Source organism: Chiloscyllium punctatum, chromosome 15, assembly GCF_047496795.1.
Source record: "Chiloscyllium punctatum isolate Juve2018m chromosome 15, sChiPun1.3, whole genome shotgun sequence".
Taxonomy (NCBI): domain Eukaryota; kingdom Metazoa; phylum Chordata; class Chondrichthyes; order Orectolobiformes; family Hemiscylliidae; genus Chiloscyllium; species Chiloscyllium punctatum.
Window position 1 is genome coordinate 13,229,486 of NC_092753.1, and position 12,934 is coordinate 13,242,419.

Below are 12,934 nucleotides of genomic sequence, written 5' to 3' on the forward strand. Positions count from 1 at the left end.
ACTGTAAGTAATCTAATCTAATCAAAGTCTCACACATTTTGGAGAGGTGGCTTCCTTGGTGAAAGATATTAATGGGTCTTGGTTGCACTTTGATTGATTATATTTTTTTGGAGGTGTCTCCGCTAATATTCCGTGTACAATGAGGGGTGACTGGACGATCTGCTGGATTTTATCCAGTGACCCATCCTCTAGTAGCTGGAGTATCGAGCTAATGCTCAATATCCCGATTCCTCCCTGCCTTGTGGTTATTTAAACAGGGCTACCCCTGTTCACAACAGTCCCAATGAAGTGGCAGTGCCAGACTGTGTATGTTCCTGTGTGAACAGCCGCAGGGTGTGGGCTCAACAATCATTGCAAACTGTGCTGATTGCACTACCTCAAACTCAACCGCCTTGAGGCCATTGTGCCAGGCAGCAACCTGACCGGGTTGATCTCGGCAGATGCTGGCCTAATATAGGAAAATCCTATCGGGTGCTGGGGAATCTTAAAACAAACATGCAGCAGGTCTGGCAGGCCGTGCGCAGAGAGAGAAAAACTGGCAAATAAATGGGAGGGGCTAAGATACAGAGCAAGAGTTATATTCGGGGGAGAACAGGGAGATCGGGAGGTGAAGGAGAGATATGGGGGGTGAGGAGAGAGAGAGAGAGAGAGACAGGGAGGTGAAGTTGGGATGGGGATGTGAAGGAGAGGTGGGGAAGTGATAAGAGTCAGGGAGGTGAAGAGAGATGGGGAGGTGAGGAGAGAGAGAGAGAGAGACAGGGAGGTGAAGAGCAAGACGGGGGATGGGTGAAGGGGAGGTGGGGAGATGAAAGAGAGATGGTGAGGTAAAGAGAGGTGGTGTGGTGGAGAGATGGAGATGTGAGGAGAGAGACAGTGAGGGGAAGAGAGAGAGAGATGGGGGTGAAAAAGAGATGGGGAGGTGAAGAGAGACTGCTGTTGTTTGGGGGGGGGGGGGAGGTGGATGGTGAGAAAGACTGGGAGGCGAAGAGAGAGAGAGAGACCAGTGGGGTGAAGGAGAGATGTGGGAGGTGAAGGAGAGACTGGGAGGTGAAGGAGAGATGCGGGAGGTGAAGAGAGAGTGGGAGGTGAAGGAGAGATGTGGGAGGTGAAGGAGAGACTGGGAGGTGAAGGAGAGATGTGGGAGGTGAAGAGAGAGTGGGAGGTGAAGGAGAGATGTGGGAGGTGAAGGAGAGACTGGGAGGTGAAGGAGAGATGTGGGAGGTGAAGAGAGAGTGGGAGGTGAAGGAGAGATGTGGGAGGTGAAGGAGAGACTGGGAGGTGAAGGAGAGATGTGGGAGGTGAAGGAGAGACTGGGAGGTGAAGGAGAGACTGGGAGGTGAAGGAGAGATGTGGGAGGTGAAGGAGAGATGTGGGAGGTGAAGGAGAGACTGGGAGGTGAAGGAGAGATGTGGGAGGTGAAGGAGAGACTGGGAGGTGAAGGAGAGATGTGGGAGGTGAAGGAGAGACTGGGAGGTGAAGGAGAGATGTGGGAGGTGAAGGAGAGACTGGGAGGTGAAGGAGAGATGTGGGAGGTGAAGGAGAGACTGGGAGGTGAAGGAGAGATGTGGGAGGTGAAGGAGAGACTGGGAGGTGAAGGAGAGATGTGGGAGGTGAAGGAGAGACTGGAGGTGAAGGAGAGACTGGGAGGTGAAGGAGAGATGTGGGAGGTGAAGGAGAGATGTGGGAGGTGAAGGAGAGACTGGGAGGTGAAGGAGAGATGTGGGAGGTGAAGAGAGAGTGGGAGGTGAAGGAGAGACTGGGAGGTGAAGGAGAGATGTGGGAGGTGAAGGAGAGACTGGGAGGTGAAGGAGAGATGTGGGAGGTGAAGGAGAGACTGGGAGGTGAAGGAGAGATGTGGGAGGTGAAGAGAGAGTGGGAGGTGAAGGAGAGACTGGGAGGTGAAGGAGAGATGTGGGAGGTGAAGGAGAGATGTGGGAGGTGAAGAGAGAGTGAAGATCATGGAATGGGGAGGGAAGTGATGAGCAGAGGTGATGAGATGGTGGTTCTCCCTGGTGAGGGGGACAGAGCAGTCCCCGTGGGCGGCACGGTGGCACAGTGGTTAGCACTGCTGCCTCATAGCGCCAGAGACTGTGGGTTTCCTCCGGGTGCTCTGGTTTCCTCCCACAGTCCAAAAATGTGCAGGTTAGGTGAATTGGCTGTGCTAAATTGCCCGTAGTGTTAGGTAAGGGGTAAACGTAGGGGAATGGGGTCTGGGTGTTGTGGGTCGGTGTGGACTTGGTGGGCCGAGGGGCCTGTTTCCACACTGTAAGTAATCTAATCTCCCCGGTGAGGGGGTGAGGAGCTGGTGTCTCTCCCCAGTGAGACGGTGAGGAGCTGGTGTCTCTCCCCGGTGAGGGGGTGAGGAGCTGGTGTCTCTCCCCGGTGAGGGGGTGAGGAGCTGGTGTCTCTCTCTGGTGAGGGGGTGAGGAGCTGGTGTCTCTCCCCGGTGAGGGGGTGAGGAGCTGGTGTCTCTCTCTGGTGAGGGGGACAGAGCAGCCCCCTTTTGGAGGTGAATTATTTGCAGAGAGGTGGCTGTACTGGAGTAGGCTGTGAGTTGGTGTAATCCTTCCGGACGCTGTCTGTTTGCAGATCCTGACAGGATTAGAGAATTAGCTGTGAGCTGAGGGAGGGAGGGATGGTGCAAGTGTTAGAGAGAGAGAGAGAGGGAGGGAGGGAGGAGGGAGGAGGGACAGGGAGTGGTGCCGACTCTGTGCTGTCCTCTCCCGGGACTCCGCTTTCCTGCTCTCCCCCCACCCCCGGGTCTCTCTCCCCCCCCCCACCCCCGGGTCTCTCTCCCCCCCCACCCCCGGGTCTCTCTCCCCCCCCACCCCCGGGTCTCTCTCTCCCCCCCCACCCCCGGGTCTCTCTCCCCCCCCCACCCCCGGGTCTCTCTCCCCCCCCCACCCCCGGGTCTCTCTCTCCCCCCCCACCCCCGGGTCTCTCTCTCCCCCCCCCACCCCCGGGTCTCTCTCCCCCCCCACCCCCGGGTCTCTCTCTCTCCCCCACCCCCGGGTCTCTCTCCCCCCCCCACCCCCGGGTCTCTCTCTCTCCCCCACCCCCGGGTCTCTCTCCCCCCCCACCCCCGGGTCTCTCTTTCCCCCCACCCCCTTCCCCGGGGCTGGATGTCTACAGCCGGCTGGGCTACCTGGCTGCTCCAGGCGATTCGCCAGCTCGGAGCCTCGCAACCTCCTCCTGCCCGGGAGCCGAGCCGCGATCCCAGCGCCGGGCACCGGCCTCTCCACACGCCGACTGGATGGGCAACCTGCCGCCGGCTCTCAGCGCCCTGCCCCTCGCCAATCTGGCCGTGCCAGGTAAGGGAGACCCGGCTCTGGGATCCTCCTGTGCACCCCTTTGCTGGGGGGGAGGTTTTAGGGGTGTCTTAGATCTTGAGAGGGAGGGGAGATCCGGCCCTGGGATCCTCCTGTGCACCCCTTGGGGTGGGGGTGTGAGGTTTTAGGGGTGTCTTAGATCTTGAGAGGGGAGGGGAGATCCGGCCCTGGGATCCTCCTGTGCACCCCTGGGGGTGGGGGGTGTGAGGTTTTAGGGGTGTCTCAGATCTTGAGAGGGGAGGGGAGATCCGGCCCTGGGATCCTCCTGTGCACCCCTGGGGGTGGGGGGTGTGAGGTTTTAGGGGTGTCTCAGATCTTGAGAGGGGAGGGGAGATCCGGCCCTGGGATCCTCCTGTGCACCCCTGGGGGTGGGGGTGTGAGGTTTTAGGGGTGTCTCAGATCTTGAGAGGGGAGGGGAGATCCGGCTCTGGATCCTCCTGTGCACCCCCAGGGGTGGGGGTGTGAGGTTTAGGGGTGTCTTAGATCTTGGGGGGGGGGTGGGGGGAGTGAGTAGATCTGGCTGTGGGATCCTCCTGTGCACCCCTGGGGGTAGGGAGGGTGGATGGGTGAGGTTTTAGGGGTGTCTTAGATCTTGAGGGGGCAGTGGGGAGGATGGGATCCTCCTATGCACCTCTTGGAGGGGTTTGAGGTTTTAGGGATGTCTTAGATCTTGCAGTGGGGGGGAGTGGGGAGATCCAGCTTTGGGATCCTCCTGTGCACCCCTGGGGGTGGGTGGGTGAGGTTTTAGGGGTGTCTTAGATCTTGAGGTGGGGGGTGGGTTTGGGGAGATTTGGCTCTGGGATCGGCCTGTGTGCAGTATTGTCGTGGCAGGGGGGAGATAGGGAATCTCTCACCTGGTGGGGCGGGGGAGGTGTCTGTAAATTGAAGGGTGTAGCCCACCATGCTCCCACAATGTGCAGGGAGCTGGTGGATGTTGGTGGACGTGGTGCCAGTCAAGTGGGCTGCTTTGTCCTGGATGATGGCAAGCCTCTTGCTGGAGTTGTGACCCCCCCCCACACAACCAGGGCAAGTGGGGAATATTCCATCACACTCCTGACCTGTGCCTTGTGCCTGGTGGTGGACAGGCCGAGTCAGGAAGGGGAGTTACTCGCTACAGAACACGGGAGTGTGAGCGTCACGTGTTCATTCGCCATGTGAGTGAGCATGGAGTGTGAGAACCGCGTTGTTCATTGATTGTGAGTGCTGGGTGATCAGTGAACAGATGAGTGTGAGCACTTTGTATGTGCTGAAGACATGAGTGTGCATGTCCTGCATATTCACTCAACACGCGAGTTAGTGTCCCGCATATTCACTGAATACATGAGTGGGCCATATATTCACTGAACACTGAGTGTCCCACATGTTCACTGAACACGTGTGTCGTACATATTCACTGAACACGTGAGTGCCTCAGATGTTCACTGATGATGTGAATGTAAGCATTTGGCATTTTTACTGAAGATGTGTGTGTGTCCATGTATACACTGAAACGTGTGTGAGTGCAGTGTGTTCTGATCCATCTGCCTCTTAATGCTGGATCCAGGTATTACAGGACAGCGACTGCATTGAGGTACCGCCTTGGCATGCCGTAGAGACGTCCAATTCCTGCACCATCCTTTGCCATCCTGCCTGGCCTCACACGGGTATGATTCCCACAGGACTGTGATTCACTCTCCAGCTCTCCGAGTCTGAGTGCAGTTTCCAACATTCTCACTGAGGCTGCATGTTATTGGTTCTGGCCTCAAATATCACTCCCAGCAAGCAACTGAGGTTGATTAGATTCCTGACAGTGTGGAAACAGGCCCTTCGGCCCAACCTAGTCCACACCGACCCTCCAAAGAGTAACCTACCCAGACCCATTCCCCATATTTTCCCCTGACTAATGCGCCTAACACTACGGGCAGTTCACCAAACCTGCACATTTTTGGACTGTGGGAGGAAACCTGAGCACCCGGAGGAAACCCACGCAGACACGGGGAGAATGTGCAAACTCCACACAGACACGGGGAGTCGCCCAAGGCTGGAATTGAACCCGGGTCCCTGGCGCTGTGAGGCAGCAGTGCTAACCACTGAGCCACCATGCAGCCCCTGTCCACAATTGGACACAACCTTGCTTTTCTGCTTTTCAATAACTAGCCTCAGGACCTTTTTGTATGACAGGGCAATTCAAACAATTTCACTTCATCCCATGAGTTTTTTTCTCGACTGAGTGAATTTTGGCTCTATCTATATCATGTGACCCCTCTCTGTATCTGTCATTAGTGATCACTGTGTTCTGTGACTGTATACTGTGTGACCCTGTGTGGCTTTATGTGTCTCTGACAGTGTGACCCTAAGTGTCTCTATGCAGTGTTACCCTGAGTGTGTCTGTATAGTATCACACTGTGTATCTCTACAGTGTGATCCTGTGTGTATGTACAGTGTGACCCTGTCTGTCTCTATACAGCGTGACCCAATGTGTGGCTGTGTGTATCTGTACAGTGTGACACTGTATCTCTGTACAGAGTGACCCTATGTGTCTGTGTGTATCTGTACAGTGTGACACTGTATCTCTGTACAGAGTGACCCTATGTGTCTGTGTGTATCTGCACAGTGTGACACTGTATCTCCGTACAGAGTGACCCTGTGTGTCTCTAAACAATGTGAACCTTTTAGTTAGATTTGATTTATTGTAGTCACATGTACCTAAGTACAGTACAGGGAGAAGCTTTGTTTTGTGAGCAGTACAGACAGATTCACAGGAGGTGCGCAAAACAAGATCAACATTATTCGCAGTTGCAGAGTCCATTCATCAGTTTAATAATGGCAGGAAGAAGCTGTTCTTGAACCTGTTGGTGCGTGTGTTCAAGCTTCTGTATCTTCTGCCTGACGGACAAGGTTGGAAAAGAGCATTACTGGGATGGGAGGGTCTTTGATGATGTTAGCAGCCTTTCATGGCAATGGAATGTGTAACTGGAGTCAGTGGATAGGAGGTTGCCTTCTGGGATGGGCTGGGCTGTACACACAACTTTCTGTCGTTTCTTGCAGTCCTGGGCAGAGCAGTTGCTGTACCAGGCTGTTATGCAGCCAGACAGTATGCTTTCTATGGTGCATCTGTAAAGGTGGTGAGGGTCCATATGGACACGCTGTATTTCCTAGGCCACCTGGGGAAGAAGACGCGTTGTTGTGCCTTCCTGACGATTGCATTTACATGGGAGGGCCAGGACGGAGTGTCAGTTATCATCACTCCTCGGAACCTGACACTGTCAACCATCTCCACCTGGGCAGATCACACTGTACAGAGACACACAGGGTCAGACTGTACAGAGACAGAGACACTGTACAGAGACACACAAGATCAGACTGTACAGAGACACTGTACAGAGACACACAAGATCAGACTGTACAGAGACAGAGACACTGTACAGAGACACACAGGGTCAGACTGTACAGAGACACTCAGGGTCACACTGTACAGAGACAGAGACACTGTACAGAGACACACAAGGTCAGACTGTACAGAGACACACAGGGCCACACTGTACAGAGACACACAGGGTCACACTGTACAGAGACAGAGACACTGTACAGAGACACACAAGGTCAGACTGTACAGAGACACACAGGGTCACACTGTACAGAGACAGAGACACTGTACAGAGACACACAAGGTCAGACTGTACAGAGACACTCAGGATCACACTGTAGAGACTCTCAGGATCACACTGTACAGAGACACGCAGGATCACACTGTGCAGAGACAGACACACTGTACAGAGAGAGACTGGGTTACACTGTACACAGACACAAAGGGTCATACTGTACACAGGCACACTGTACAGTTACACAGGGGGACACTGTACAGAGACAAATACTGTACAGAGACACAAAGGGTCATACTGTACACAGACACACTGTACAGTTACACAGGGGGACACTGTATAGAGACAGAGACACTGTACAGAGACAGACATTGTACAGAGACACAAAGGGTCATACTGTACACAGACACACTGTACAGTCACACAGGGGGACACTGTATAGAGACAGAGATACTGTACACAGAAACAAAGGGTCATACTGTACACAGACACACTGTACAGATACACGGGGGACACTGTATAGAGACAGAGACACTGTACAGAGACAGAGACACTGTACAGAGACACAAAGGGTCATACTGTACACAGACACACTGTACAGATACACGGGGGACACTGTATAGAGACAGAGACACTGTACAGAGACAGAGACACTGTACAGAGACACAAAGGGTCATACTGTACACAGACACACTGTACAGATACACAGGGGGACACTGTACAGAGTCAGAGATACTGTACAGAGACACAAAGGATCATACTGTACACAGACACACTGTACAGTTACACAGGGGGACACTGTATAGAGAGATCTTGACAGGGTGGTGTCCTCCTCCTTTCTTCCTGAAGTCAATGATCAGTTCCTTGTTTTGCTAACATTGTGAGAGAGATTGTTACCATTGCACTGTGACACCAAGCACTCTTATCTCCTTCCTGTATTCTGACTCATGGTTATTTGATATCCTGTGTCTATGTATGACCCCATGTCTCTGTACAGTATAACCCTGTATCTCTCTGTGCAGTGTGACCCCATGTCTCCCTGTGTGTCTCTGAACAGGGACACCCTGTCTGTTTCTGTACAGCGAGTCTCTATGTGTCTGTGTACAGTGTAACCCTGTGTGTTTGTACAGTGTGACCCTGTATGTCTGTGTACAGTGTCCCCATGTGTATCTGTACAGTGTCTGTGTACAGTATGACCCTTTGTGTCTCTGTACAGTACCTCTGTCTCTATACAGTGTCCCCCGTGTATCTGTAGTGTGTCTGTGTACAGTATGACCCTTTGTGTCTCTGTACAGTATCTCCGTCTCTATACAGTGTCCCTCTGTGTAACTGTACAGTGTGTCTGTGTACAGTATGACCCTTTGTGTCTCTGTACAGTGTCTCTGTCTCTGTACAGTGTCCCCCTGTGTATCTGTACAGTGTGTCTGTGTACAGTATGACCCTTTGTGTCTCTGTACAGTGTCTCTGTCTCTGTACAGTGTCCCCCTGTGTATCTGTACAGTGTGTCTGTGTACAGTATGACCCTTTGTGTCTGTGTAGCAGTGTAACCCAGTCTCTCTCTGTACAGTCTGACCCTGTGTGTCTCTGTACAGTGTGTTCCTGAGAGTCTCTGTACAGTGTGATCCTGAGTGTCTCTGTACAGTGTGTTCCTGAGAATCTCTGTACAGTCTGACCCTGTGTCTTCTGTGTTTCTCTAAGACCATGAGATGTAGGAGCAGGAGTGGATTATTTCACACTTTGAGTCTGTTCTGCCATTCACTGAGATCATGGCTGATTTGATCATCCTCAAGTCCACTTTCCTGCCTTTTCCCTATCACCCTCATTCCCTTTACTGATTAAATATAGTCAATCTCAGCCTTGCATATACCTCATGACCCAGCCTCGATAATGAAAGATCTAAAAGTGATGTGACCTGTATTAGTTTTTTCATGCGACGTGGGATAAAGTTGCTCCCGCCAAGAGAAATGTTTTCAGATGTACTTCCTAATTGCCCTGGTCATTGACTGTCAAGTTGAAACTACTTTTGGCAACGGGGAGATTTGTTGTTGTCAGAGCTGATTAGGAATGCGATTAGCTCGATCCTACATTGAGTCATGTCATTGAGAGGCACTCACCATCTGCTGTAAGACATTCAAAAGAATTTAGTGGCAACTGCTTTTATTCAATCACACAACATGGTGTGAACTGAGATGTGTTTCGTGTGGGTGAAAGAATACAAAAAGGCTGATAAATTGAATAGTCAGTGTCCTGATTAGTCAAGGGATGAAGTGTGCAGTCAGCTACTCTGTGCGCCATGGAGGCATGCGCTGCCTGATTGGCGCTTGTTCCAAGTGGCAGGCGGCAGCCATGTTGGAGTCTGCGGTTGCCTTGCTGAAGGGAGCAGGCAGCTTCTTGGAAGGACTGGGGGAGAAAGACAGCATAAAATTTCCATCACTGACCACCCTTGGTCAGCTGTGGTGGGCTGGGCATGTTGTCTGCATGACCAACACGAGATTCCCAAGCCGGTGCTTTACTCCCAGCTCCGAAATGACAGGTGAGCCCCAGGTGGACAGAGGAGGCGTTTCAGGGATACCCACAAGGCCTCACTGGTGAAGTGTGGCATTCCCACAGGCACCTGGGAATCACCGGCCCAAGACCGTCGAAAGGGGAAATGGAGCACCTGGGAAGGCATCAAGCACCTCGTCAAGCGGAATCCAAGGGAAAATAGCGTAAGGCGCTCAATGTCACCCTTTCCCGTGACCACAACACCAACTAGCCACGAAACGATATGACCAGCTATCCTTAGTAGCCACACACACAGATGACAAGCAACATGAATTCGACTGAGACAACACTACTATTATAGGACACGCCAAACAGAGAACAGCCAGGGAATTCCTAGAGGCATGGCATTCATCCACAGATTCAATCAATAAACACATCGACCTGGACCCAATATACCAACCACTGCAACGGACAGCTGGAACTGACAACCAGAAGCGGCAGATTCAAACCACTATAAATGCCGGAGGAAAGATCACAGAAGCGCTTCCCAGGAGGCTCCCAAGCACTGAGGATGTCACCTAGACAGGGGACGAAACGTCTGCAACACAAATTCCCAGCTCGGCGAACAGAACCCCAACAACCACATTCTGTTCCAAGAGTAACAGAGCCTGCGGAAGCCACATTGGTCAGTACAGCCACCTACAGACTCACCCTGAGAGTGGAAGAGAGTCATCCTTGTCTGCAAGGGAGCACCAGTGATGATAATGAAAGTTTCCATGGACAACTCGTCAAGGTGCAGTGCTAGGCCCAGCGTCATATAAGCCCTCAAATTTGACCAAAATACACAGATGGAAGAGAACTGTCCTACATCGATCCCCATAGCTTTGCAGTACACTGTACCAGATTGTTTGGCTACAGCTAGAAAAAATTGGATTGAAAGTGCTGTTCTGTAGCAGATAGGCCCCTTCTTTGACTTCGGAACTGAAGATGACTTGTTTTCACTCCAGTTCGATGCATCCTACAGTCTGCAGATTGTGCCATTTTTTGGATCACTGGTGCTTGATGGATCAAGTTGATGAGATGTTTGGAGGTTTAAGTGCCACTCCTTACCCCCGCTTTTGGGTGCTTCTGTGTCCAGTGCATTCCTAAATCAACCAAATCAATCCATTTTGGCCGGTCACATGACAGAGCTACCCATGAGTCAGCAGGATATTTGGCCTGTTGAGGCTTCCTTACTGGACATTACTCATAACTGCTTCAGAAACCTTGGGGGCCCTCAATTGACCATGAACAGCCAAAAGGCCCTTTGGAAAAACCACAAACTGTCCTGAGGATCATTGTCGGCCATAGATTAAAGATGCAATTTTCAAATCTTCTCCCTCTTCACCACTGGCAATTAAACATACAGCCCCATGTGTTGCTGTGGGCTGGTAAGACGAATGATTAAAAAGTGTGATGTTGGTGTGATACCTGTCTGATCTTCCATTGACCCTAGTTTTTCCTTGTAGATTAATGAGTGGATGCCTCTTCCCTTAACCCTTTGTCAAAGCCATACATTGTATGCATGTGCTGGTACTACTCAAGCATCTTCACAGTTTCTTTTCTTGTCTTCACAGGATGGGGGTATCTCTGGCTAGCTCATCTTTTATTGCCCATCCCTAATTGCCCAGAGGGCAGTTAAGAGTCAACCACATTACTATGGGTCTGGAGTCACATGTAGGCCAGACCAGGTAAGGTTGGCAATTTCCTTCCTTAAAGGACATTAGTGAACCAGATGGGTTTTTTTTCAACAATCGATTCATGGTCATCGTTAGACTCTTAATTCCAAATTTCACACATTTAAAATCTGTCTTTTTAAAGCCAATCTCATTTATGACTCTGATATCATTGTTAAAAACAAAAGCTGGTTCACTAAAGAAGGATGTTAATGCATTGCAGGCAGAGAGACTTTACCAGGCTAATATTTAAGGCCATAAGGCAGAGGAGCAGAAATTAGGCCATTCAGCCCTTCGAATCTCTGCCATTCAATCCTGGCTGATAAGTTTCTCAACCCCATTCTCCCACTCTCTCCCTGTAACCCTTGATACTCAAGAATCTATCGATCTCAGTCTTATATTTACTCACTGACCCAGCCTCCACAGCCTTCAGTGGCAATGAATTCCATGGATTCACCACTCTCTGGCTGAAGAGGTATCTCCTTATCTCCAGTCTAAAAGGTCTCCCTTTTATTCTAAACCTATGCCCTCGGGTCCTGTCTCTTCTACCAATGGAAACATCTTCCCAACATCTACTCTGTCCAGGCCATTCAGTATTCTTTATGTTTCAATTAGATCCCCCTTCATCCTTCTAAACTCCATCGAATTTAGAATCACAGAATCCACACCCCGCCCTCTGAAGAATAACCTCCCCAGATCCATTCCCCTAGCCTTATCCTATATTTACCTCTGATTAATGCATCTAACCTACACATCCCTGACACTACGGGCAATTTAGCATGGCCAATTCACCTGACCTGCACATCTTTGGACTGTGGGAGGAAACCGGAGCACCCGGAGGAAACCCACGCAGACACGGGGAGAACGTGCAAACTCCACACAGTCAGTCACCCAAGGCTAGAATCGAACCCGGGTCCCTGGCGCTGTGAGGCAGCAGTGCTAACCACTGAGCCACCGTGGCACCCCCAGAAATGTAAACCCTGAGTCCTCAAATGTTCCTCATGTGTTAAGCTTTTATTCCTGGGACCATTCTCATGAACCTCCTCTGAACACGCTCCAGGGTCAGTACATCCTTCCTGAGATATGGGGCCCAAAACTGTACACAATACTCCAGATGTGGTCTGACCAGAGACTTATACAGCCTCAGAAATACATCCTTGATCTTATATTCAAGTCATCTCATAACAAATGCCATCATTGCGTTTGCCTTCCTAACTACTGACTCAACCTGCAAGTTTACCTTGAGAGAATCCTGGACTAGAGTCTCTTTGCATTTCAGGCTTCTGAGTTTTCTCCTCATTTAGAAAATAGTCTACAGCCTCTATTCTTCCTCCCAAAGTGCATGACCTCACACTTTCCCATGGTACTCCATCTGCCACTTCTTTACCCACTCTCCTAACCTCTCCAAATCCTTCTGCAGCCTCCCCACCTCCTCAATGCTACCTGTCCCTTTACCTACCTTTGTATCGTCTGCAAACCTAGTCAGAATGCTCTCGATTCCTTCATCTAGATTGTTACTGTATAAAGTGAAAGGTTGTGGTCCCAACACTGAGCCTTGCGGAACACCACTTGTCATCGGCTGCCATCCTGAGAAGGACCCTTTTATCCCCACTCTCTGCTTCCTGCCAGACAGCCAGGCTTCTATCCAGGCTAGCACCTTGTCTCTGACACCATGGGCCCTTATCTTACTCAGTAGCCTCCTGTGTAGCATCTTGGCAAAGATCTTCTTGAAGTCCACATACATAACATCCATTGGCTCTCCTTGGTCTAACCTGCTCATTACATCCTCAAAGAATTCCAGCAGACTTGTCAGGCAATGATGAAA

The 12,934-nt window shown here is 51.2% G+C and overlaps 2 protein-coding genes across 2 annotated transcripts in view; one reads left to right on the forward strand and one right to left on the reverse strand.

Annotated features, from left to right (window-relative positions):
- The window catches only part of apooa (apolipoprotein O, a), a 43,097-nt gene extending 39,844 nt beyond the window's left edge, over positions 1 to 3,253 (reverse strand). The window contains exon 1 of the mRNA XM_072584657.1: positions 3,146 to 3,253. The gene's annotated coding sequence lies outside the window, so the exon portion shown is untranslated. The remainder of the gene's footprint in view (positions 1 to 3,145) is intronic.
- Positions 3,073 to 12,934, forward strand: part of plcxd2 (phosphatidylinositol-specific phospholipase C, X domain containing 2) — a 31,599-nt gene continuing 21,737 nt past the window's right edge. The window contains 2 exon segments of the mRNA XM_072584656.1: positions 3,073 to 3,234; positions 3,237 to 3,311. Coding sequence (XP_072440757.1) covers positions 3,123 to 3,234; positions 3,237 to 3,311 — 187 coding nt within the window. The 5' untranslated portion in view covers positions 3,073 to 3,122.